General features: G+C 54.0%; 1 protein-coding gene across 1 annotated transcript in view; it reads right to left on the bottom strand.

Moving 5' to 3' along the window:
- The window catches only part of bco2a (beta-carotene oxygenase 2a), a 47,394-nt gene extending 41,858 nt beyond the window's left edge, over positions 1-5,536 (bottom strand). Inside the window, exon 1 of the mRNA XM_072486478.1 lies at positions 5,293-5,536. Within this exon, the coding sequence (XP_072342579.1) occupies positions 5,293-5,404 (112 nt within the window). The 5' untranslated portion in view covers positions 5,405-5,536. The remainder of the gene's footprint in view (positions 1-5,292) is intronic.
- Positions 5,537-25,314: the final 19,778 nt, after the last annotated feature.

Raw genomic sequence — 25,314 nt, 5'->3', positions numbered from 1 at the left:
TATGTAGGAAAAATTCCGGGAACAGTCACCATTACAGGTCCCGATCCCAAGCCCCAGAAACAATATGGCTGCCAACAGCAAGCCGAGGGAGAAATTGCAAAAGTAATTCAAAGTTTGCTAGACCAAGATGTAATTCAGCCCGTAACCTCAACAAACAATGCCCCAATTTGGCCCGTAAGGAAACCAGGCGGTCCATGGAGACTGACCATCGATTACAGAGAACTCAATAAAGTAACTCCATTAGCAGCCCCACCGTTGCCAAGACAATGCTAAAGCAGGGACTGCAGTCAGGGTATTTTACGGTACCTGACATTAGCAATGGCTTCTGGTCCATTCCATTAGATAAGAATTGCCAATACAAATTCGCCTTCACGTTCCAAGGACGGCAATATACGTGGACATGCCTTCCGCAAGGTTCCACAACTCCCCCTCCATTTTCCACCGACAATTGGCAAATGGATATTCCAAATTTCCGTCACCCGAATGCCTCATTCAGTATGTGGACGACTTGCTCCTACAAACCGATACCAAGGAAGAGCACATTTCGCTTCTTTCCGAACTCTTAGGTCTCCTGCACTCAATTGGATGTAAAATTAACGCGAAAAAGGCCCAAATACTAAAAGAAAAGGTCTTTTATTTAGACACAGTCATCACGCACGGAAAAAGAGATAGAGCAAAAACGGATTGATTTGATTGTTAAATTGCCCTTGCCCCATAATGTCACTGCACTCCGGTCATTTTTAGGACTGGTTGGTTACTGCAGGAACCATATAGACGGTTTCGCCATGAAGGCATCCCCACTTTCCGAGCTCCTTAAAAAGAACGCCCCTTGGGAATGGCTTCCACGGCATACGGATGCCATTGATGCATTAAAACGCACCCTAGGTACAGCCCCTGCTTTGCAGGTACCAGACCCACACTCCCCATACGCCATAGACGTAGTGACCACCGACCAAACCCTATCGGCCGAACTACTCCAAGAAAGGCATGATTGTTTAGGACCCATAGCCTATGCTTCACGAGTTTTGGACCCAGTGGAGCAAGGATTTTAACCTGCGAAAGGCACTTGCTCGCAGTGTTTTGGGCCATTCAGTACTTTGCATACATCACAGGCCTCAACCCATAACGATTTTAACCGAGCACACCCCAACGCACCTACTGTTAGATGGTAGGTTAAAGGACAGTTCAGTCAGCCAGATTGGAGCAGCGCGCTGGACCCTACTCTTACAAGGAAGGGACATCACAGTAAAAAGGACAAAGACACACACATTTTTAGCAGATAATTTGCAGTATGACGGAACCCCACACGAGTGTGAAATCATTGCAGCTAATCACAGCACAGGACCCTTTATTCCTAAATCGCTACCCTCAAAAGCAGGCACCAGACCGCAGAGAACCCAGCCCACTGATAAATCTTTAAAAATGTATGTAGATGGCTCCTCCACCATTGATAATGGAAAAAGGATTACAGGATGTGGTATATATGTGGAAGACGCGCAGGGAAGCGCATTAGAGGAGATATTGCTAAAATTACCAGGTCATTTAGGATCTCAGACAGCCGAGTTAGCAGCCATCGCATACATAGTACAGCACCCAGATTCTTTCCTGACCCCGGCAGATATATATTCGGACAGTTTATACGTCTGTAACAGTTTGACGGAATTCCTGCCCCTGTGGGAATCTAGAGGATTCATATCCGCCGATGGTAAACCCCTACCCTCAGCGCCATTACTGAAGCACATTCTTGAAACAGCGAAAGACCGCAAATATGGCATAATAAAAGTCAGAAGCCATCATCGTTCCTCCCCAGTCGGTAACGTAAAAGCAGGCGCCCTAGCAAAGGCAGAATCACGACACGGTCACTTTTGGCAACCCCCCCCCACCCGAGAGTGCCCCAGTACACGCAGTCCAGGTCTCACAGACGAATATCCAAGATTTAGCACAGGCCCAAAAGGCAGACGACAGCCTTCAGCAAATTTTAAACGGTAACTTCCCAGCCCCCTACGACAAATTCAAGGACACATTGACGGTACAGGATGGAATTGTATTAAAGAATGGAATTTATGTGGTCCCCACCCAGGAAAGGAACCAGATTATTTGTCAATTTCATGATGGACACGGACATATAGAACATACATAGAACATAGAACGATACAGTGCAGTACAGGCCCTTCGGCCCACCATGTTGCACCGACATGGGAAGTCAAAAATCAAAAGCCAGATATGCGGACAAAGCCCGGCCACTCATTAAGACCACGGTTTTTCCCCTGACGGCTGAGGCCCGGTTGGCCTTCAGTCATATCAAGGCCAATATCATCAAGGCCGCCATGCATGCAGTGGACGAAACCATTCCCTTCCAGGTAGAAAGCGGTGCATCAGATGTCGCGCTGGCTGCTACCCTCAAACAGGCAGGCAGCCAGTAGCCTTTTTCTCCCGAACCCTCACTGCCTCGGAAATTCGGCACTCTGCAGTCGAGAAGGAGGCACAAGCCATTGTGGAGGCCGTGCGGCACTGGAGGCACTACCTAGCTGGTAGGAGGTTCGCCCTCGTCACCGACCAACGGTCGGTAGCCTTCATTTTTGATAACGCACAACGGGGCAAAATAAAATAATGATAAAATTTTGAAGTGGAGGATCGAACTCTCCACCTATATGTATGATATTACATCTCGTCCGGGGAAGCTCAAGGAGTCCCCAGATGCCCAGTCACGCAGCACGTGCGTCAACGTGCAGAAAGACCGTCTGCGGGCCATCCACGATGACCTCTGTCACCCGGGGGGGGGGGGTCACCCAGCTTGCTCTTTTCATCAAGTCCCGCAACCTACCTTACTCCACCGAGGAGGTCAGGGCCATGACCAAGGCTTGCCAGATCTGTGCGGAGTGCAAACCGCACTTCTACCGACCAGACAAGGCTCGCCTGGTGAAAGCCTCTGGGCCCTTTCAGCGACTAAGCGTGGGCTTCAAAGTGCCCCTCCCGTCCACCAACCACAACATTTATTTCCTCACCGTCATCGACGAATTCTCCCGCTTCCCATTCGCTGTCCCCTGCCCCGATATGACCTCGGCCACCATAATCAAGGTACTGCACAGCATCTTCACCCTGTTTGGTTTCCCCACTTATATCCACAGCGACCGGGGCACATCGTTCATGAGCGATGAGCTGCGTCGGTATCTGCTCAACAAGGGCATCACCTCGAGCAGAACGACCAGCTATAACCCGTGGGGAAACGGGCAGATGGAGAGGGAGAACGCGACAGTTTGGAAGGCTGTCCTTCTAGCCCTACGGTCAAGACGTCTCCCAACCACCCGCTGGCAGGAGGTCCTACCCGATGCCCTACATTCCATTAGGTCGTTCCTCTGCACGGCCATGAATGAGACCCCTCACAATCGTTTGTTTGTCTTCCCCAGGAAGTCTACCTCTGGGGTCTCGCTTCCAATTTGGCTGACGACTCCGGGACCAGTTCTACTCCAGAGGCACACGAGGAGCCATAAGACGGACCCTCTAATCAAGAGGGTCCAGCTGCTGCATGCAAACCCTCAATACGCCTACGTCGAGCACCTCGACGGAAGGCAAGACACAGTTTCCCTGTGAGACCTGGCACCCGCTGGCTCTCCCACTGACGCCCCCCCTTCTACCGAGTCTCCCCTCCCCGCACCTGCTGCCGACCCCGACAGCGCCCCCCCCCGCGCCCCCTTCCCCCGCCCCCCCCCGCCCCCTTCCCCCGCCCCCCCCGCCCCCTTCCCCCGCCCCCCCCCGCCCCCTTCCCCCGCCCCCTTGCCCCCCCCGCCCCCTTCCCCCCCCCGCCCCCTTCCCCCCCCCGCCCCCTTCCCCCCCCCCCCCCCCGCCGGCGCCGGCACCAATCACCCTAGTCATCCCGGATACCCCCCCTGCTCCAACACGGGCAAAGGCTCACACTACCGTGCTCCCGGATATACCCCCACCGAAGACGACCGTGTCCGCGCACCACCGCCAGAGCTGAGAAGGTCAACACAGACAATCAGACCACCCAAAAGATTGGGCATGTAATTCCACTTCACCCCCGACGGACTATGCGTTTTTTTTTTTAAAACAGGGGGTGAATGTGATGAATGATAACTGTAATGTCATGATCCCTTTAAGACCGGGTTTGGAACCCTGGGGGACTCCGCCTCTGGCTCCGCCGCCCCCCAGGGAGGTAATGTTCAGTAGGCAGCGTGCAGTGAGCACACTTCTCGGCAGCTGTCTGGTTCTCTGCTAATTAAAGCCTTTGTATTACCAATCATCTCTCTCGAGTTGTAATTGAGAGTATCTCATTCTGCCTTCCCGTTTTTAAAATGTTTCCATTTAAGGGGCAATTTAGCGTGGCTAATTCACTTACCCTGCACATCTTTGGGTTGTGGGAGTGAGACCCATGCAGACACGGGGAGAATGTGCAAACTCCACATGGTTCGATCCCGCCCCTGGGTCCTTGGCACCGTGTGGCAGCAGTGCTAACCGCTGTGCCACCGTGCCACTCTTCTACGTCTCTGTCCTCCTTTAACATGCTCCTTACAGACTAGGCTTCTGGTTTTTGTCATCCAGCCTGATATCTCAACATGTGGCTTGGTGTGGCAGCACAGTAGCACAGTGGTTAGCACAATTGCTTCACAGCTCCAGGGTCCCACGTTCGATTCCGGCTTGGGTCACTGTCTGTGTGGAGTCTGCACATCCTCCCCGTGTCTGCGTGGGTTTCCTCCGGGTGCTCCGGTTTCCTCCCACAGTCCAAAGACGTGCAGGTTAGGTGGATTGGCCATGATAAATTGCCCTTAGTAACCACAATTGCCCTTAGTGTTGGGTGGGGTTACTGGGTTATGGGATAGGGTGGAGGTGTTGACCTTGGGTGGGGTGCTCTTTCCAAGAGCCGGTGCAGACTCGATGGGCCAAATGGCCTGCTTCTGCACTGTAAATTCAATGATAAAATGCCTTGGGCTGTTTCATCACTATTAAGGCGCTAGATGAATGTAAATTCATCGGGCCTGATGAAGCCAAGCCAACCTAGGAGTGATTTATTTCATATTAGATCTCCGAGCTTTGTTTATTACTTCCTTATTTTTATGAATGATTCACGGGAGAAATTGCTGTTATGTAGTTTCACTTGTATCAAATTTCAATGCACCAAATCTCCCTCATTTGAATTGCAAAAATGAAGAGTATAACCAGTAAAACAAAGCGGCAAAATCCCACAAGATATAATTTTATGAATAATATTATTTCAGTGACTGATTATTTAAAAAATCGGCATTCATTTTAAGAAATAAATCATGTTGTGTTTACCTGGAACATTCCTCCATGCCGTGGAAGTAACATTCATCCGGTCCTCGATTATAATCCAAAACAACTGCTGCAATATTTTCCTCACGACAGTTAGACTCTGCATCCAAGCCATATTGTACCGACAGCCTTGGCTATTACCTTCTATAATTTACGTCCGGTTTTGCTGCAGCAATAGTAGTGAACTACTTGCTATCGTACAATGGCTGCTGCAAGCTTATGCAACGCCAGTAAAAATTTCAAAATAAAAGTCCCACACGGTGGTTCATTTGCAATCACTGAAAATGACAGTGAGAAGTGCTAACGAGCGTGGCGCCAAAGCAATTAGGAAAGTGACAGCGTAAAGGAAAGGAGGGTCGATGCTAGTACTGGGTCAGGAACAACCTCTATTGCTAAAATGTGACCTCACTTGAATTGGCATGCCCCCGGGATTCTAGTTGAAAGGATAAATTGGTGGTGAGTAACTCACCTCCTGATGCCTTAAAGCCTGTCCACTATCTGTAAGTCAGATTGTGATGGAAACTTCTCCACTTGCCTTGATGAGTGCAGCTCCAATACCACTCAACCATATCCAGGGCAAAACCACCCACTTGATTGGCACCCTTTCCAAAAACATTACTTCCCTCCATCACCAACAAACAGCGGCAGTCCTCTGTGTCATCTACATGATGCACTGCACAAACTCATCAAGGCTCCTTCGGCAGCTCCTTCCAAACTCGCAAATACCACCATCGAGAACAGGGGGCAAAATTCTCCGTTATCGGCGCAATATCCGCCGATCAGCGCAAAAAACGGCGCAAATCCGACTTGCGTCACGTCGTAAAAATGGGTCAAAAGTCTCTGGCCCGAAATGGGCTAGCAGCGACGTGATGGGATCCGCGCTTGCGCACGTGGTTCATGTCGTGCAGCGTCATACATGCCGCACGGCGTGATGGCTCATAAGGCCGCGCTGCTCCCCCCCAGACGACCGGAACACCCGACCGGAACACCCGACTGGATGGCTGGCCGCCGCTCAGCCCCGAGGTTCCAGTCACGGGATGTGGAGGCGCTCCTGGACGCAGTGGAGCAGAGGAGGGATGCCCTGTATCCCGGGCACGGCCGCAGAGTTGCCCCACGCCACAGCCGGCGTCTGTGGAGGGAGGTGGCAGAGGCCGTCACCGCTGCGGCCCTGACACCACGGACAGGCACCCAGTGCCACAAGAAGGTGACCCTCCGGCATGCGACGCCCGCAGGATGCCCCTCGCACACCACGGGAGACGGAGAGACCTGGAGCAACAGGGAGACGACACCCCCGTCACGTGCGGGAGCGACGAGGCAGGCGTGTGCCACCCAGCGACGAGGGGGGCAGCCACAGGCCCCCGTCACATCCGAGCCAGGGCACCACTACCCAGGACACCACTACCCAGGACACCACTACCCAGGACACCACTACCCAGGACACCCCTACCCGGGACAGCACTACCCAGGACACCCCTACCCGGGACACCACTACCCAGGACACCCCTACCCGGGACAGCACTACCCAGGAAGACGAAATACCGGACAGTGACTCAGAGTGGATGGGTGGCGACGAACCCCCACCCCAAAGTGCCATGGACTCAGAGTGGGACAAAGAGCACGACACAACGCCACTGCTGTCACCAACACCCTCCACCATCGCAGAAACACTCACCTCGGTTGGGCACTTTAGTGATGAGGCATCTGGTACACTCACTGGTGCGCACAACACAGCCGTCCCGGTACAGCAGGTGGAGGTAGGAGCAGCAGAGGGGCCGGGCGGTCGGAGGGCAGCCCAGCCCAAGCGAACATCTGCCGCTCAGATGGATCCCGGGTTCCTGGAGTTTCCACACCCACACATAGATCCGATGCAACCACCGACCCGGAGACGAGCGAAGAGGGTGACGGGTGGCTTGCGGCGGCTGCAGTCGCAGTTGGAGGAGTCCACCCGCGTCCAGGAGCTGGAAGTGGTGCCGGTCATGCGTGCCACCCAGGCCGACACCGCACGGTGGAGGCAATGGGTGCAACGGTGTCAGACATGGGGAACAGTTTGCGAGGCCTGGGGCTTTCCGTGCAGGCGGCGTCTGTGGCCCAGGACATGGCTGCCCTCTCACAGGAGGCCATGAGCCAGTGCCAGCGCCAGATGGCAGAGGCGCTCAACACCATAGCCCAGTCTCAGCAGGCCACAGCCCAGTCTCAGCAGGCCATGGCCCAGTCTCTGCAGGCCATGGCCCAGTCTCTGCAGGCCATCGCTGAGGGCATCGGCGCCAGTGGCCATGTGCGAGCCAGCGTCGCACTGTCACAGACAGGGTTTGCCAACCCCCTGGGCTCCATGGCTGCAAACCTGCAGACCCCTGTCAATACCAGCACGGGCCTCCAGGACTGGCAGCGCCAGATGTCGGGGGGGCGTCGGATGGCCAGTCCGTTCGCATCCACCACCCATGTAGAAGCCTGGGGGCCATCGAGCACCCCGAGGGAGGAGGAGGTGGTGTGGTCCGTCCCAGGTCCCCCTGTAGGGGAGGTCCCGGTACACCGCGACACCTCGGACTCCCCCCCCTTCCGTCCCAGGTGCATCGGGTGGGCAACGGGCAGGACAGGCTGGCAGCTCGCCATCCCAATCGCCCGGGCCGCAGCCTGGCCCATCTAGGCCAGGACGCCCCAGGAAACGGCCGCCAAAGGGATCCAGTGTCAGAGGGCAGGAATCACAGGAGTTCACCTCCAGTTCTGCTGTACCGTCTGGGGAACCACGTAGACGTAGTCAAAGGGCCCGTAATTCCAAACAATTAGACACTGAGTAAGTTGGCACGGGCGCAGGGCACAGATGAGTTTTAGGGGCTAGGGCACGTGCATGAACTCGTTTGGTTATTAAAGTCAATGTTACACCTACAGAAGCTGCCATTGTGCTCTGTCCAAAGCGTGCGGGGGTGTCATGTACGTTGAGCGCAAGTGTGTGTGTGAGGGGTGGTCTTACCTCAGCCCCAGGTGAGTCTGCCCCCTCCCCCCTGGGCCGCCATCAACATCCCCCCCGGGCAGAGGACGGGACCGTGCGCTGCAGTGTCACAGCCGCATGCAGGGATGGTGCGGGTGGATGGTGGTACTGTGGCCATGGGTCAGACATAGTCCAACGATGTGGAGCCAGGAGCTCACTGCAGGGCGGGTTGTCATCATCCTCCATGGCCTGCAATAGACACGCGTCCACCCGCAACTGTGTGAGCCTGGCCGTTGTGCCGCAGGTGGATCGGCAATGGGGGGGGGGGGGGGTTGGGGAGGGGGTGAGGGTGCTGGGTGGGTGGATGGGTGGGGGGTGTGGGTGGTCGGCTGTTGCCATGGTGTGCGGTCTGTGGCCATACTACCCGATTCCCACGCCCATCTAGTCAGTGAAGCGGGCGGCTATCAGTCTGTCCCGTGCCCACTGGGCCAGCCGGTAACGGTGGACAGCCACCCGCCTGTGTCTAGCCCGTCTGCCCTGACCATTGCCCCCATCCCCCTCATCTGGGGAGGACTGCGCCTCTTCCTGCTGCTCCTCCACTCAGCCCTCCTCTGCCTGCAGCACATCGCCCCTCTGTTGGGCTATGTTGTGCAGGACGCAGCACACCACAATGATGCGGCCGACCCTATCTGACCGATACTGGAGGGCGCCCCCAGAGAGGTCCAGGCACCTGAAACTCATCTTCAGCACGCCAAAGCACCTCTCTATCACTCCCCTTGTCGCTACATGGGCATCATTGTAGCGGTTCTCCGCCTCATTGCGTGGCCTCCGTACAGGCGTCATCAGCCACGATCGCAATGGGTAGCCCCTGTCGCCCAGCAACCAGCCCCTCAGCCGGGGATGGCGTCCCTCGTACATGCCGGGGATGGATGACCGCGACAACACGTATGAGTCGTGTACACTGCCTGGGTAACGGGCGCAGACGTGCAGGATCATCATGCGGTGGTCGCAGACCACCTGTATGTTCATCGAATAGGTCCCCTTCCCATTGGTGAACACGGCCCTGTTATCTGCAGGTGGCCGCACGGCGACGTGCATCCCATCGATCGCGCCCTGGACCATGGGGAACCCGGCCACGGCAGAGAAGCCCACGGCCCGGGCATCTTGGCTGGCCCGGTCCACAGGGAAGCGGATGTAGCGGTGCGTCATGGCATATAGGGCATCTGTCACTGCCCGGATGCATCGATGCACCGATGTCTGCGATATGCCGGACAGGTCCCCACTCGGTGCCTGGAATGACCCCGGTGCATAAAAGTTCAGGACAACCGTAACCTTGATGGGCACGGGGAGAGGGTGTCCCCCGCCAGTGCCACGCGGTGACAGGTGTGCCAGCAGGTGGCAGATGTGTGCCACGGTTTCCCGCCTCATCCGGAGTCTCCTCCTGCATTCCCGGTCCGTGAGGTCCTGGTATGACTGCCGGGGCCAGTACACACGGTACGCCCTCGGGTGCCTCCGTTGCCGTGGGGCCACGACGTCCTCCTCCCCCTCCTCGTCCTGTCGGTCAGGTGTCCCTCCAGCCTGTGTGGCCGCCGCCTGCCCCTCTGCGGCAGCCTGCGCCGCCTCTCTGGCACGCTCCTCCTCCTCCTCCTCATCCAGGGCAACATGGACATTAGCGGCTGCCGCCACGGCGGCCAACATCGCTGGATGATCGGAATACATGACGGCCTGGTGGGGGGGGGTGAACAACGACATGTCATCATTGTCCATATCCCCTTCCCCCCAGCCAGGTGGCATGGACCGCATGGGTCCAACTGTTGGAGGCTGGCACCTGGCCAGGTGGACCAACTCACTTGCCCCCCCATCCCCCTCCCCGGCACGGACCCCCCATCCTCCTCCCCGGCACGGACCCCCCATCCCCCTCCCCGGCACAGAACCCCCCATCCTCCTCCCTGGCATGGGCCCCCCCACCCATCCTCCTCCCCGGCACGGACCCCAACCTCCTCCCCGGCATGGACCCCCCATCCTCCTCCCCGGCACGGACCCCAATCTCCTCCCCGGCACGGGCCTCCCTCCCATCCCCCTCCCCGGCATGGACACCCCATCCCCCTCCCCGGCACGGACCCCCCATCCCCCTCCCCGGCACGGACCCCCCCATCCTCCTCCCCGGCACGGACCCCCCATCCCCCTCCCCGGCACGGACCCCCCCATCCTCCACCCGGCACGGACCCCCCATCCCCCTCCCCGGCACGGACCCCCCCATCCTCCTCCCCGGCACGGGACCCCCCCCCATCCTCCTCCCCGGCACGGACCCACCATCCCCCTCCCCGGCACGGACCCTCCCATCCTCCACCCCGGCACGGGCCCCCCCCCCCCAACCTCCTCGCCGGCACGGACCCCCCCAACCTCCTCCCCGGCACGGACCCCCCCATCCTCCTCCCCGGCACGGACCCCAGCCTCCTCCCCGGCAGGGACCCCCCCCCCCATCCTCCTCCCCGGCACAGACCCCCCATCCCCCTCCCCGGCACGGGCCCCCCCCATCCCCTCCCCAGCACGGACTCCCCATCCCCCTCCCCGGCACGGACCCCCCCATCCCCCTCCCCGGCACGGACACCGCATCCTCCTCCCCGGCACGGACCCCCCCATCCCCCTCCCCGGCACGGACCCCCCCATCCTCCTCCCCGGCACGGGCCCCTCCCCAACCTCTTCCCCGGCACGGACCCCCCCATCCCCCTCCCCGGCACGGACCCCCCCATCCTCCTCCCCGGCACGGACCCCCCCATCCCCCTCCCCGGCACAGACCCCCCCATCCTCCTCCCCGGCACGGGCACCCCCCCCCCGCCCCCCATCCTCCTTCCCGGCACGGACCCCCCCATCCTCCTCCCCGGCACGGGCACCCCCCCCCCCGCCCCCCCATCCTCCTCCCCGGCACGGACCGCCCTCCCGGCACTCCCCCGGAGCCCAGCCCACTCTAACCACCCCCCCCCCCCCCCGCCGCACACACACACACACACAACCCGAGACACACCTCTCCCCACACATTCAGACTGCGGCCACGCCATCGCCTGCCCAGCGGCCATCCCCCCAGGCCGTCACTCACCTCCACGCTGGTCGGCGTGAACCTGGAGCACAGGTTCACGCCGATGAAAAGGAGGTTTGATTTACGTCGACGTGAACGGTCATCACGTCGACGGGACTTCGGCCCATCCGGAAGGGAGAATATCGGCAGGCCGAAAATCGGCTGCCTTGCGCAGACCCGTGCCATTCTCTGACGTCAGCGGCGCCATTAACGCCCCGCCGACTTTGCTCCCTTCGGAGACTTCGGCAACCGGCGGGGGCGGGATTCACGGCGGCCAACGGCCATTCTCCGACCCGCTGGGGGGATCGGAGAATGACGCCCAGGGTTTTTTCAAAGTGCGGTCATGGGTCTCGGGCGGGAGTCAGGAGAGTCACAGAGTTGATGGTTGTGGCGGTGTTCCCGAAAGATCCCGGCGATATTACTGAAGATTAAAGTTCCACTACGGGCAGCGCACGCAGCCGAGCTGTTCTTAAACAGCTGCAACACTGTCATCCACATGGAAATGTGAACAGCGATCCCAACTACCAGAGAGAAAGTAACCCCTTTTTGCGAGTGGCGTGAGTGAGTTGTGGAGCTGTGGGATCTGTGATTTGTATCAATTCGGGTTCTGTTTCCACTCGCATTGCCGAGCAGTACTGCAGTCTCTTCGGTTTCAGAAGTGTCGCATTAAGGTTATTTTCTTAATACCAATGAATGGCTCAGCACTTGGAGGCAACAGTTTAATTTCTCTTTTACTGCGCTGAAGGTCACTTCTGGTGCCACCAGACAAAAAAAGCCATAATTTTAAATCCGCAGCCTTACCATAAATAAACTATTGTCAATCTGTCCAACGCTGAACATCGCAAGGTGAGAGGTAGAGTAACAGATAGTTAAAATAGGGCAGTGAGATTTTGAAGCACTCCATGGTCGAGATTTTAAATATATTATCAAAGGGAAGCCTAATTTCTGTCTGTATCTCAACTTCTCAATATCTCTGTGTCAATCTCCCTACATACGTTTGTTACACTAATTCTACTTTGATATCCAAGAGCGCGGAAGTAATTGAGACAGACGTGATGCTGGGGGAAGAAAAACAAAATTGGTGGAGGGAGAAAATTGAAAGGGCTGTTTGGGAACAAGGAAAAAAAAAGAGGCCAATGAGGAGCAGGGAGTGACTGGGCCAGGTAGGAGCAGGAAAAGAAACAAGGAAAACAAATACATTCCTGGTAATAAAGGCAAAAAGAGTCATACGTTAGGAGAACCCCGGGAGAAAAGAGACTTGCAATGCATAAGACAGACATTGAAAAGGGGAGATATTGGTACAGGCATGGAGATAAAGCCAAACAGACATGGTGGGAGATGCAGAGTAACTTGTAGGGAAATGAACATTGATTCAGAGACAGTGAAACTGAAATGATTATGGATAGCCCATGCATGTTGGGGGTGCGGGGGGGGAGGAGCAAAAGTGTCAGAGAGAGAGAGTGAGGGGCGTGTCTTTCTTCTATGTGCTCCAGTTACTCTGCATCAATGCAGCATCCTTCCTCCTGTTTCACCCATCCTGAGGGGGGATACAAAGCCCATGGAGTGAGATAGTGAGGACCAAGTAGGCTCGCTCACCTGTCACATTAAAGGTAAGCGAACATGGCATGGGTCCCAAAGCTTGGCTGGTGTGGATCGCGAAGGTCGGCCAGTTGGCAAAATTGGGTCCCAGGAGAAAAAGTTTGAAAAACACTCATCTAGAAGGATAAGACCAGCAGGAACATGGGAACTTCCCACTCCCCCCAACAGCTCTGCCAACACCGTTACAAAGTACTCAGTCGGAGATATTGAGAAGTTGTGATATAGATATAGAACCTGGAAGTTCCCCTCTAAACCACTTGTTGTGTTATGCTGCTTCGTTTAGCATACGCTGCTTCCTTGATGTATGCTGTGACAAAGGAAGCTCCAGACTATGAAATGAGTTCAACGTGTTTATTGAACTATTAACACAGTTCTTAAATGAGTTCGACTCTCTGCTAATCTAACTGTAGGAACTCAGTCTATCTTTACCAGCCTGCTCTAAGCCACGTGCTGGGTGTGATGTTGCTGATCAACCCTGATGTACTCTCTAGATGTCTGTCTGTGGAAAGAGGCAGAGCATGTGGGCCCTGTCCTTTTATATGGGTCGTGTAGTACCCCCTTGTGGTAATGCCACCTCTGGGTGTCCTGATTACCCATTGGTTGTGTCCTGTTCAACTGACCCGTTGGTTGTACGTCTGCATGGCATGACATCTCTGGTGTTCCCTCTAGTGTTTACTTAGTTGTAGTGTATTTACATTAACCCCTTGTGTATATACAGTGATGCATATCACCACACCACTCACCATCCTATCACCAGGTCAAAATCCTGGAATTCCCTCCCTGACAGCACTATGGGTGTTCCTACGCCATTGGGACTGCAGCGGTTCAAGAAGGCAGCTTACCACCACCTCACCAAGAGGAATTAAGGAAGAACAATAAGTGTTGGCCTAGCCAGTGACACCTGCATCCCATTAAAATCACCCAGTACTGACTTCTGGTGAGGGCATGTAGGTGGAGGTCACACGTTGGGTGGCTCCTGCTCAAGGCTCTGTATTTAGGACTTTAAAGCCTGGTTTCAGGGGCAGTTTTTGAATGAGCTGATGCAGGAAGGTCTAAGGATGATGGGAGATGTTGAAGGCCCAGAGGAAGGGCACTAGAAAGAAGGGAGCGAGAGAAAGTTCCCCGTCGAATGAGCGGGTGTGTCCAGCAGGAAGAAAGGTGGCGGAGTCTGGATCGCTGGGTGGGGCTGCTCCCTTCACAGTGGAAACTCTGACTGAGGTGATGGTCGGAGAATTTGGGAGGCGGTTCGCCAAACATATGGAGCTGCTGCGGAGGGAGATGATCGCTGTGATGAAGGACTGGGTGGAGGAGGCGATTGCCCCAGTGAAGGCGGCAGTGTCGAAGACATTGGCCGAGGTACGGGAACAAGGAAAGAAGTGGAAGGGGGTGGAGGAGGCTCTGTCGCAGCGCAGTGACCAGTTCACCTCGATGGGTGAAGAGCTGCGGAGGATAACAAAGGGGTCAGAGCCAAGGTGGAGAACCTGGAGTACAGGTCAAGGCGGCAAAACGTACGGATCGTGGGCCTGCCTGAGGGATTGAAGGGCCCGAGACCGACTGAGTACTTTGTAAAGGTGTTGGCAGAGCTGTTGGGGGGAGTGGAAAGAACCCTCCCGATCTGAGCTGGACAGGGCTCATCGGTCATTCAGGCCGATGCCGAAAGCAAATGAGCCCCCAAGGGTAGTTATAATTTTCTTCCATAAATTCCACATTAAGGAGGAGGTCCTGGGTTGGGTGAAGCAAAGGCGAGAGGAGAAGTGGGAAGGCATTGGTATTCGGATATACCAGCACTTGACGGTGGAACTGGTGAGAAGATGGGCGGCCTTTGAATGAGTGAAGGCAGCACTGTACAGCAACGCCATGAGGTTTGAGGTGGTCTACCTGGCGAAGTTGAGGGTGACGCACAACTCGGGGGATTTCTACTTCGAGACGATAGAGGTGGCAGAAACGTTCGTGATGGACGAAGGATTGGGACTGAAATGAGAGACGGGACTGGGATTGAGACTTGGACCGAGGAATGTGGACGGTGCTTTCCCTTTATCTCTCTTTTTTGTTGTTTCTTGTTTTGTATTTATTGGGGGCAACGCCTGGGTTTTGGGTTGGTTGAACAGAGGAGGGTAGTTTACCTTTGTTTAGAGTTGATGACAAGTATATTGGGCTTAGGGGTTATGGCGGTTTTCTGGGATGCGGTATTACACTGGTTTTGTTTGTTACTGGGACTGGGTTATGGGGGAGGGTATTGGGAGGAGGGGGTCCTGCGCACTCGCAAGTGAAGGTTCGCTAGTGAACGTGAGTGTGGTGGGGATAGGGGCCATGGTCGATGGAACCTGGTCAAACAGGTTTCAATGGGCCTGGGAGGTGTGAAAGATGGGGGATGGGATCGATACTGGGAGAGGTGTTTGCAAGAGGAAGTGGATGGGGGATTGTAGGGGGGAAGGGGAGGGGTTTGACGGTAACAATAGGAAAGGTGGGCCAGACCTGAGGGGCAGGGTCCTGGGTTATGATGCTGCTGGATAGGAGGGGTGGGGGGGGGAAGAGACCCTCGGTCAGAATAGTGATGTGGACCGTGAGGGGGTTAGGGGGGCCGGTGAAGCGAGCGAGTGTTTTTATACATTTGAAGAGCTTAAAGGCCGACATGGTGGTGCTGCAGGAGATCCATCTGAGGGTGAAGGATCAGGTGAGGTTTAGGAAGGGTTGGGTGCTTCACTCGGGGATTGAGAGTAGGTCTCAGGGGGCAGCAGTATTGGTGGGTAAAAGAGTGAAGTTTCAGATGGAGAAGGTGGTGGTGGATCGGGGGGCAGGTTCGTGATTCTGACGGGGGCGCTAGAGATGAGGTTGGTGGCACTGGCGAGCGTACATGGTCCCAACTGGGATTATGTGGGGTTTGTGAAGAGGGTGCAATCCCAGATCTGGATACCCATGAGCTGATAATAGGGGGGGATTGGAACATGGTGTTGGAACCGAAGGTGGACAGGTTTCAACTGCACTTGCTGGCCCAGTCTGGAGAATGAGGGGGGGGGGGGGGGAGGGGGATAGGGGGTCGAGGGTGTTGATTGGGCTCATGAGGGAGATGGAAGGAGTGGAACCATGGAAGTTCTTACATCCAAGGGAATGGGAGTATTCATTTTTCTCTCCGGTATTCGAGGATTGACATTTTCATGGTGGGAAAGGTGCTATTGATTGGGGTTAGGATGTCGGAGTACAAAACAATCATAATTTTAGATCATGCCGGCATTGGATGGATGTGGTTTTGGAGAAGGGGATAGTCTCGAGGCCAGGGTGGAGAATGGACGTGGAGTTGTTAGCGGACTGGAGCTTTTGAGATAAGATTGGGAAGGTGATTGAGGAATATGTGGTGTTTAATTGCACGGGGGAGATTTTGCAGTCGGTGATTTGGGAGGTAGTGAAGGAGGTAGTGAGGGGGGAGGTGATCTCGTTCAAAGCTAAGGTGGATAGAGAGGAGAGGGAGGACCGCTAAAAACTGATAGGGGAGATTTTGGAGATGGATGGGAGGTATGTGGGGGACCTGGACACGCGTCTCCTGGCCAAGAGGAAGGGGTTGCAGGTGAGGTTCGACCAATTGTCCATGGGGAAAGCGGGCGCCAGTTGAGAAGGGTGAAGAGGGCTATCTACAAGTATGGGGAGAAGGCAATGCCTATGCTGGCTGGCCAGCTCAGGAGGGAGGCAGCGGCGACGGAGATAGTGCGGGTATGGAATCGGATGGAGATAGTGGATGATGGTGACCCCGGAGCAGATTAATAAAGTATTTGAGGAGTTTAATAGGAACCTGTATCGGCCGGAGCCAGCAGAGGAGGAGCGGGGGATGAGAGAGTTCCTGGTTGGCTTGGAGTATCCGAGGCTGGGAGTGAAGGATAGAGCAGGGTTGGAAGGACAGGTGGGGAAGCAGGAGGTGCAGGAGGCGATTGGGAGGATGCAGGCATAGAAGGCAGCAGGGCCAGATGGGTTCCCAGTTGACTTTTATAAGAAATTTAAGGACAAGCTGGCGCCATTGATGATGGGAATCTTTGAGGACACGATAGGGAGGGGTGTCTTGCCGCAAACGATTGGGCTGGCTTCCATCTTGTTGCTATTGAAGGACAAGGAACCAGTGTTGTGTGGGTAGTATAGGCCCATGTCTCTGCTGAATGCAGATGCCAAGGTGTTGGCAAAGGTGTTGGGGTCAAGATTGAAAGAGTGTCTCCCGAAGGTGATTGGGGAGGATCAGATGGGATTTGTGAAGAGAAGGCAACTGTTCTCAAATGTGAGGAAGTTGTTAAATGTAGCCCTGTCTCCGGCAGAGGGAAGGGAGATGGAGGTGGTGGTGGCATTGGTCACAGAGAAAGCATTTGCTCGGGTAGAGTGGGGTTACTTGATGGCGGTACTGGAGAGTTTTGGAATTGGGCCAAGGTTTATGGCTCGGGTGTGGCTGTTGTATTAGGAATGCATGGAGAGTGTTCGCACTACCAGCATGAGTTCGGGGTATTTTGTACTGCACTAGGGTACGAGACGGGAATGCCCTATGTCCCACCTATTGTTTGCATTGGTTATAGAGCCCTTAGCCATTGCACTAAAGTAGATTGGGTTGTGGAAGGGAAAAGAGGGGGGTGGGGAGTGGTGTGCGGTGGAGCATAGGGTGTCCCTATACGCCGATGATCTGCTGTTGTATATTTCGGAACTGAGCACGGCCGGTGGGGAATATCATGGAGCTACTCCAGAGATTTGGGACGTTCTCGGAATATAAATTGAATCTAGGAAAAGGCAAGTATTTTATGGAGTGGGAGAGGGGGTGGGGGGTTGCTCTTCCATTTGGCAGCAACCCACTTTAGGTATTTGGGGGTGCAGGTGCCCCAAGATTGGACAGGGCTTCGGATGTTTAATTTCACTAGCTTGATGGGGTGGGTGAAGGCCGATCTGTTGAGGATGGACAATTTCTCTCTGTCGTTGGCAGACCAGGTTCAGGCAGTTAAAATGAATGTTTTGCCGCAATTCCTGTTTTTATTTCAATGTCTGCCGAACTTTCTTCAGGGTGGCGGACAAGTTGATCTCCTCATTCATTTCGGAGTCGCGCCCCGACTCTGAAAATGCCTGCCTTGAGGGATATCACAAGGTTTTCCTGAGTACAGCTCACAAAAGCCTCCTCAGTAACCTTCCTGTCCACACACAATGATATGGTGCTTCAACTCTGCTTTCAGGATCCAGTGTCTTGCATTGAAAGGACAGGACTCTAAATTTCAAGCTTTATCGGGAATGTTTTTCCTGCATTTCACCTTGTCAGCAAAATCTGCAAGCTTAGATGATATTACAGCCCAATAAAAGTGTCAATCATCCAGATTCTTTTGAGACGTCCTGCCCAATGTAAAGGCCTTTCCTGAAGATTCCCTTGTTCCCCCTTCTCTTTATCTTTACAGTTAGCATTTTGATCCATAATGAACATATACGTTTGAGCCGAGCAGGGGAAATGAGGAACTTGAATGTTACAGCATAGTACACTATGCTAGCTTTGGACAACAAACCTCAGGCTTTTCAGCACCCAAGAGATCGGTGGGACTTGGTTTGATTGGTTGGCTGGTGGCCAATTAATTGGCCAAAAGGCCGTATTCTGCCGAGTAACAGGCTATGATTGGGTCATGCCTCAGTGGGATGATTTTCTGAGAGCCGGAGAAAGGCAGTTGGAGTCCTGGACTTTCAGAGAAAAGGAGCTGCTCTCTCTCTCTTGTGTTTTCTCCAGGAAAGCTGCTGTATTTCTGAAACTGCAGAGACCTGCATGAATCTGCAGTGTAAACCATTACAGACTGGAAACAGAAATCTCAAACTGAAAGCCTAAATTGAAGGAAGAAGTGCCAAAAACAACAATTTGAAACAAGGACTCTTATATTTTTACTTTCATTTGTATTTTTACATCCCTCTTCTCCCCTCTGTGTTTGTCTGCCTTGTGTGTGTGCAGAGGTTGGGATGAGTAGAAATTGAATGATATTTAACCTGTTTTTTTTGCTGCATAATTAATTAAACTTATTGTTATTAAAAAACTTAATTATGTTTAAATTTACAAATGTGGTGACTTCAGTTATTGGCTGCCAAGAGCCAAAGACTTTGGATGTTTTTCTAAGAAACACTTATTAATTTCAGTTGTGTTGCAACTCCGGGTCAAGTTGGGCTGGAATTGACTGAGCATTAGCCCAGGGGGTCATAACACCAACAAACATGTCCAAGGGCTGCATGCAGATCCTGAGGCACTTTTCAACATGTTGGTCAGTGGAGTTAGCAGCAAACTTGGAAGATAAAGCAGTCTGTGATTGGAGGAGCAGAAAACAAGGTATTTGTGTGTGTGTGAGGGGTGGGGGAGAGAGAGTCAGAGAGACCAAGAGAGAGAGATAGCCCAGGATAAAGAGAGAGAGAAAATGAGGGTAGAATTTTCCAATTTGTTTGCACTGTTCGCTATGGGTGTGAAAACAGGGTGACAGCCGCTGGCCCTAAGGATGGATCCCTCAGCCGAATAACTAGACTCGCTGTAAAGGAAAAGGTATTGGGTAAGTGTCACAACATCGTGCTGATTGAGCCCACCCTACAAGCAACTTAGGGTTTTAAAAAGTTCAAGGTGTCTTTTTAAGTGCATCCTGATTTTAAAAATAAATAAAAGTAGAAACCATACAACGCACTGCCCCCGGTCTACACTGCCCCCATGGAACTCCCCTCCCCACCCAGTGCCAGGATATTACCTGGGCATGACCCTCTTACCCCCCCCCTTCCCCCGGGGACTGTACTCATCTGTGTGCCTTCAGCCGCTTCCGCTCGCCAGGTGCACGTAATGCGGAACCTGTTGTGATTCATGTCAGCGTGCCCCATGCCAACACGAATTAAAAATTTATTATGGAGGGACAATCAAGCTTAAAGGACTGATAATCAAATTTAAATATATTCAAATTGAGATCCCGACGTTCGACATCAGGATGCATATTATCGGTGGAGGCAGGGACAATCACAATTGTGCTAGTAACCCCGCTGATGTTAGGTGCGAGGGTGTCCCTAACCCCAGAAGAAACTTGGCTTCTATATTCAATTGTTCTCCACTCAATAGAATCCATGGAATTCCTACAGTGCAGAAGGAGGCCATTTGGCCCATCAAGTCTACACCGACCCTCCAAAAGAGCACCCTATTTAAGCCCACACCTCCACCCTATCCCCGTAACCCCACCTAACCTGCACGTCCCTGATGCTCGATCAATGACTCCAGAAGCGTGATTGGATGACAATTGAAGGCTTTATTGGACTAGATGTTTCCCCCAGGTACAGAATGCAGCTGCTAGGGAGACACAGACTCTTATACTCCACCTTACTGGGCGGAACCAGCAGGCAGGCTTCACCAATGATCTTCCTGTCTCAGGTACCTCCCACACCACTGATCTTACAGCCTCAACCTAGGTACCGTAATACCCCTAATACCGACTACCACATTCATCCCCTGTTAAAAAAAGTCTGGTGGGGGTGGTGGTCTCGCATCATACAGTGGTAGAGATTATGGTGGTACCCGTCGGTAGTACAGTGTTTTGCCTTATTACATGTCACAACTATTTACAGTAGTCATTTTACATGTACATATCAGAATGAAGCAATTATTCGATCGGGCGCCCTGATCGTCCTCTGTGATCATTGCAGTTTCGGCGGTGATGCAGGCGCCGGCTCGGGCATCCGTGACTCTGGAAGCATGACTTTGGCTTCTTCGGTAGTTTCATCACCCCTGGGTGGGACCAGTAGAAGAACCGATCCACCTGGGAAGGGGGCGGCCGTGGGGTGCGCCGGTGGGAGGGAGGGTGGGGTTGGTGTGGGGGGGGGGGGGGGGGAATCCAGCGGGTGCCAGCTCCTGTAGGGAGACTGTATCCTGCCGGCCGTCGGGGTAGGCCATGTAGGCGTACTGAGGGTTAGCGTGAAGGAGGTGGACCCTCTCTACCAATGGATCCGACTTGTGCGCCCGCATGTGTTTGCGGAGCAGAATGGGCCCAGCAGCTGCCAGCTAAGTTGGGAGCGAGGTCCCAGAGGAGGACTTCTTAGGGAACACAAGGAGACATTCATGAGGAGTTTCGTTCATTGTGCTACACAGCAGTGATCGGATGGAGTGGAGTGCATCGGGAAGGACCTCCTGCCAGCGGGAGACTGGGAGATTCCTGGACCCTAGGACCAGTAGGACGGTCTTCCAGACCGTTCGGATCTCCCTCTCTACCTGTCCGTTTCCCCGGGGGTTATAACTGGTCGTCCTGCTCGAGGCGATACCCTTGCTGAGCAGGAATTGATGCAGTTCGTCGCTCATGAAGGAGGACCCCCTATCGCTGTCGATCGGGCGCAGGAGTCTGCACCGGCTCTTGGAAAGAGCACCCTACCCAAGTCCACACCTCCACCCTATCCCCATAACCCAGTAACCCCACCCAACACTAAGGGCAATTTTGGACACTAAGGGCAATTTATCATGGCCAATCCACCTAACCTGCACATCTTTGGACTGTGGGAGAAAACCGGAGCACCCGGGGAAAACCCACGCACACATGGGGAGGATGTGCAGACTCCGCACAGGCAGTGACCCAAGCCGGAATCGAACCTGGGACCCTGGAGCTGTGAAGCAATTGTGCTATCTACAATGCTACCGTGCTGCCCACATGGAGGAATTGGCGGAGGTTGGTGTCGTGGTCCTGCTGGTCGTGCCCGCAGATGGTGACGTTGTCGAGGTACAGAAACATGGCCCGCAAACCGTACTGGTCAACCATTCGGTCCATCTCCCGTTGGAAGACCGAGACTCCATTAGTGACACTGAAGGGAACCTTTAGGAAGTGGTAGAGCCACCCATCTGCTTCGAATGCAGTGTACTTGCAGTCACCCGGGCGGATGGGGAGCTGGTGGTAGACAGATTTGAGGTCCAATGTGGAAAAGATCTTGTCTTGTGCAATCTGATTGACCAAATTAGATATGCGGGGGAGAGGGTACGCGTCGAGCTGCGTATACCTGTTGATGGTCTGACTATAATCGATGACTATCCTGTGCTTCTCCCCAGTCTTTACAATCACTACTTGAGCTCTCCAGGGGCTGTTGCTAGCCTCGATAACACATTCCTTCAGTTGCCGCTGGACTTCGGACCTAATGAAGGTCCGGTCCTGGGCAGCACGGTGGCGCAGTGGTAGCACTGCAGTCTCACGGCGCCAAGGTCCCAGGTTCGATCCCAGCTCTGGGTCACTGTCCATGTGGAGCTTGCACATTCTCCCCGTGTTTGCGTGGGTTTCGCCCCACAACCCAAAGATGTGCAAGGTAGGTGGATTGAACACTAAATTGCCCCTTAATTGAAAAAAACTAATTGGGTACTCTAAATTTTTTTATTTATTTATTTTTAAATGAAGGTCCGGTCCTGGGCACTGTACCGTCTGCTCCTGGTGGCGATGGGTTTTAAATCTGGGGTGAGGTTCGCAAAAAGGGAAGGCGGGTCGACCTTGAGGGTCGCAAGGCTGCAGACAGTGAGGGGTATATAGGGCTGCCGAATTCTTAAAGGTTAAGCCCTGGAGGTTGCATTGGAAGTCCAATCCCAGGAGCGTGGCAGAGCAGATGTGAGGGAGGACGTAGAGTCGGAAATTTTTTAATTCTCTTCCCTGGATCGTGAGGCTCGCTACGCAGAACCCCTTGATCTCTACAGAGTGAGACCCGGAGGCCAGGGAGATTCTTTGGTTAACTGGGTGTATGGGAAGAGAACAGCGCCTCACCGTGTTGGGGTGTATGAAGCTCTCTGTGCTCCCAGAGTCGGTCAGGCAGGATGTTTTGCGCCCGTTGATGAGCACAGTCATTGTCACGGTCAAGAGCGTTCGGGGCCGAGACTGGTCCAGGGTCACCGAGGCGAGTCGTGGTAAAAGTTGAAGATTTTCCTCGGGCGTGTGTGGTCATCCGAATCGGGGTCCTGAGATTCCAGCCAAGATGGCGGCGCCCACGGGTCGCACATGGCTGGGGGTGGGCAAGATGGCAGCGCCACGCATCGCACGTGGTCCCTGGGGAACAAGATGGCGGCGCCCGGGGCCCGCATCATGGATCGGGAAAATGAAGATGGCGGCGCCCAAGGCCCACATGTGGCCCGTGGTGAGAGTTGTGGTGGCAGCCCCGGTTCGCCCCCGGAGACAGCGACGACCGCCCAGGCCTGGCATACCGCCACAAAATGGCCTTTTTTGCCACAACCTTTGCAGGTGGAGGAGTGGGCCAGGCAGCGCTGCCGGGGGTGCTTGGCATGCCTGCAAAAATAACAGCGGGGAACCCGCTGTTGCCTGGTAGCCGCGCAGCACAAGTTTGTTGGGAGATGGGGGATGCATTGGGGTCGGCCGCGGGTGGGTTCCACACTGCCCAAGGGGATGCGCGCGGTCGGTGACGTCTGCGCAGGCGTTTCGGGAGGCCACAACCAGGGATCTAGCAAGGGCCCGTGCCTCCTTGAAGCCTAGTGTCTCTTTCTCCAGCAGCCGCTGACGGATTTGGGAGGACAGCATACCTGCAACGAATGCGTCCCGGATTAAAAGTTCTGTGTGGTCGCTGGCTGAAACTTGCGGGCAGTCACAGTTCCTACCTAGTACCAGGAGCACGCGGTAAAATTTCTCCAGCGATTCCCCCAGGATTTGTCGCCTTGTCGCTAGCAGATGTCGGGCGTAAACCTGGTTTACTGGGCGAATGTAGTGTCCTTTCAACAGGGCCATCGCGGCCTCAAAATCGTCCGCATCCTCGATGCAGGTGTAGATCTCTAGGCTCAGCCTCGAGTGGAGAACTTGCAGTTTCTGGTCCTCCATGGGTGCAGTCGTGGCCATCCTGAGGTATCCTTTGAAGCACACCAGCCAGTGTTTGAAGGTTGCCGCTGAGTTTGCCTCGTGGGGGCTGAGTTGCAGACACTCCGGCTTCATTCGGAGCTCCATTCTTTAAAATCTAGTCCAATAAATTGATACTCGATCAATGATTCCAGAAGCGAGATTGGATGACAATTGAAGGCTTTATTGGACTAGACATTTCCCCAAGCAGCGCAGGTACAGAATGCAGCTACTATGGGAGACACATACTCCACCTTACTGGGCGGAACCAGCAGGCAGGCTTCACCAATGATCTTACAGCCTCAACCTAGGTCCCGTAATACCCCTAATACCGACTACCACAGTCCCTAGACATTATGGGACAACCAGGAGCACCTGGAGGAAACCCACGCAGACATGGGGAGAAAGTACAAACTCCACACAGTCACCCGAGGCCGGAATTGAACCCAGGTCTCTGGTGCTGTCAGGCAGCAATGCTAACCACTGTGTCACCATGCTGCCCCTTAAGTACTTAAGTAAATATCTTCTTACCCTGCTGCTAAGCTAATTTGCCTATCAAAAACCCTCCAGGCAGCTATAATCTTATCAATTCCCTTTCATCTAATTCTTTAATCTTTATTTTATACAATTTTTAAATCTTTATTTCATTCAATCTTCTTGACAATGGAAAATCACACCAACATGTAAAACATGTTTTTGGGGCTCCCACAAGATTATCCGCCCTTGCTCTCAATTCCAGCCCCCAAAACAGGAGTGGAAAATTCCTTTGTCCCTCCATGAGTGTGTGAGAGAGACGAGTGAGTGTGGGAGAGAGAGCAAGCGTGGAAGAGAGAGAAAAAAAGTGTGTGTGTGTGGGAGAGAGAATGTATGGGCAAGAGAGAGAGAGAGTGTGGGAGAAAGAGTGCGTGTGGGACAGGGAATGAGCAAGTGTGGGACCGAGAGTGTGTGGGAGGAAGGGAGTGAGGGAGAAAGAAGGAGTGTGAGAAAGAGAGTGGGAGGGAGAGTATGTGGGAAAGACAGAGGATGAATGAGTGTGGGAAAGAGAAAGGATGAATGAGTGTGGAAAAGAGAGAGGATGAATGATTGTGGGATAGAGTGTCGGTGAAAGTGAGAGTAGGAGAGTGAGGGTGAGTAAATGTGGGAGAGAGTGAGAGTAAATGTTTTCCCTGGGTGCAGCTGTTTTAGCACTCTAATGGATATCTGCCTCACGGCCAAGAATGCATAATGAGTCATGGCTGAGAGTCCAGAAATCTATTAACAGATAAAAGCTAGAAAAACAGTGGGAGATGTTCGAAGAAATAACCGAGCACTTGAACAAATGTAAGCTGATAAGAGCCAGCCAGCATAGGTTTATTAAAGGTAAATTTTGTCTGACTAATTTAAATGAGTCTACTGAGGGTGTCACTAATCATGTAGTTATCTATGTGCATGACCAAAATTGCATTCAATATATTCCATACAAGAGATTATTAACAAAAATGAGAATTGAAAGCAGCCTTTCGATTACAAAAATTGGTTTGGCTGCAGGGGACACGAAGTGGGGATAAAGTACACGTAATCTGAATGGTAGAATGTGACAAGTAGCATTCCCCAAGGATCTATTCTGGATTCTCAGCAGG

The sequence above is a fragment of the Scyliorhinus torazame genome, chromosome 21 (genome assembly GCF_047496885.1).
Source record: "Scyliorhinus torazame isolate Kashiwa2021f chromosome 21, sScyTor2.1, whole genome shotgun sequence".
NCBI classification, from domain to species: Eukaryota; Metazoa; Chordata; class Chondrichthyes; order Carcharhiniformes; family Scyliorhinidae; genus Scyliorhinus; species Scyliorhinus torazame.
The sequence above is the reverse complement of the archived record's forward strand: the minus strand, read 5'-3'. Positions and strand labels throughout refer to the sequence as shown.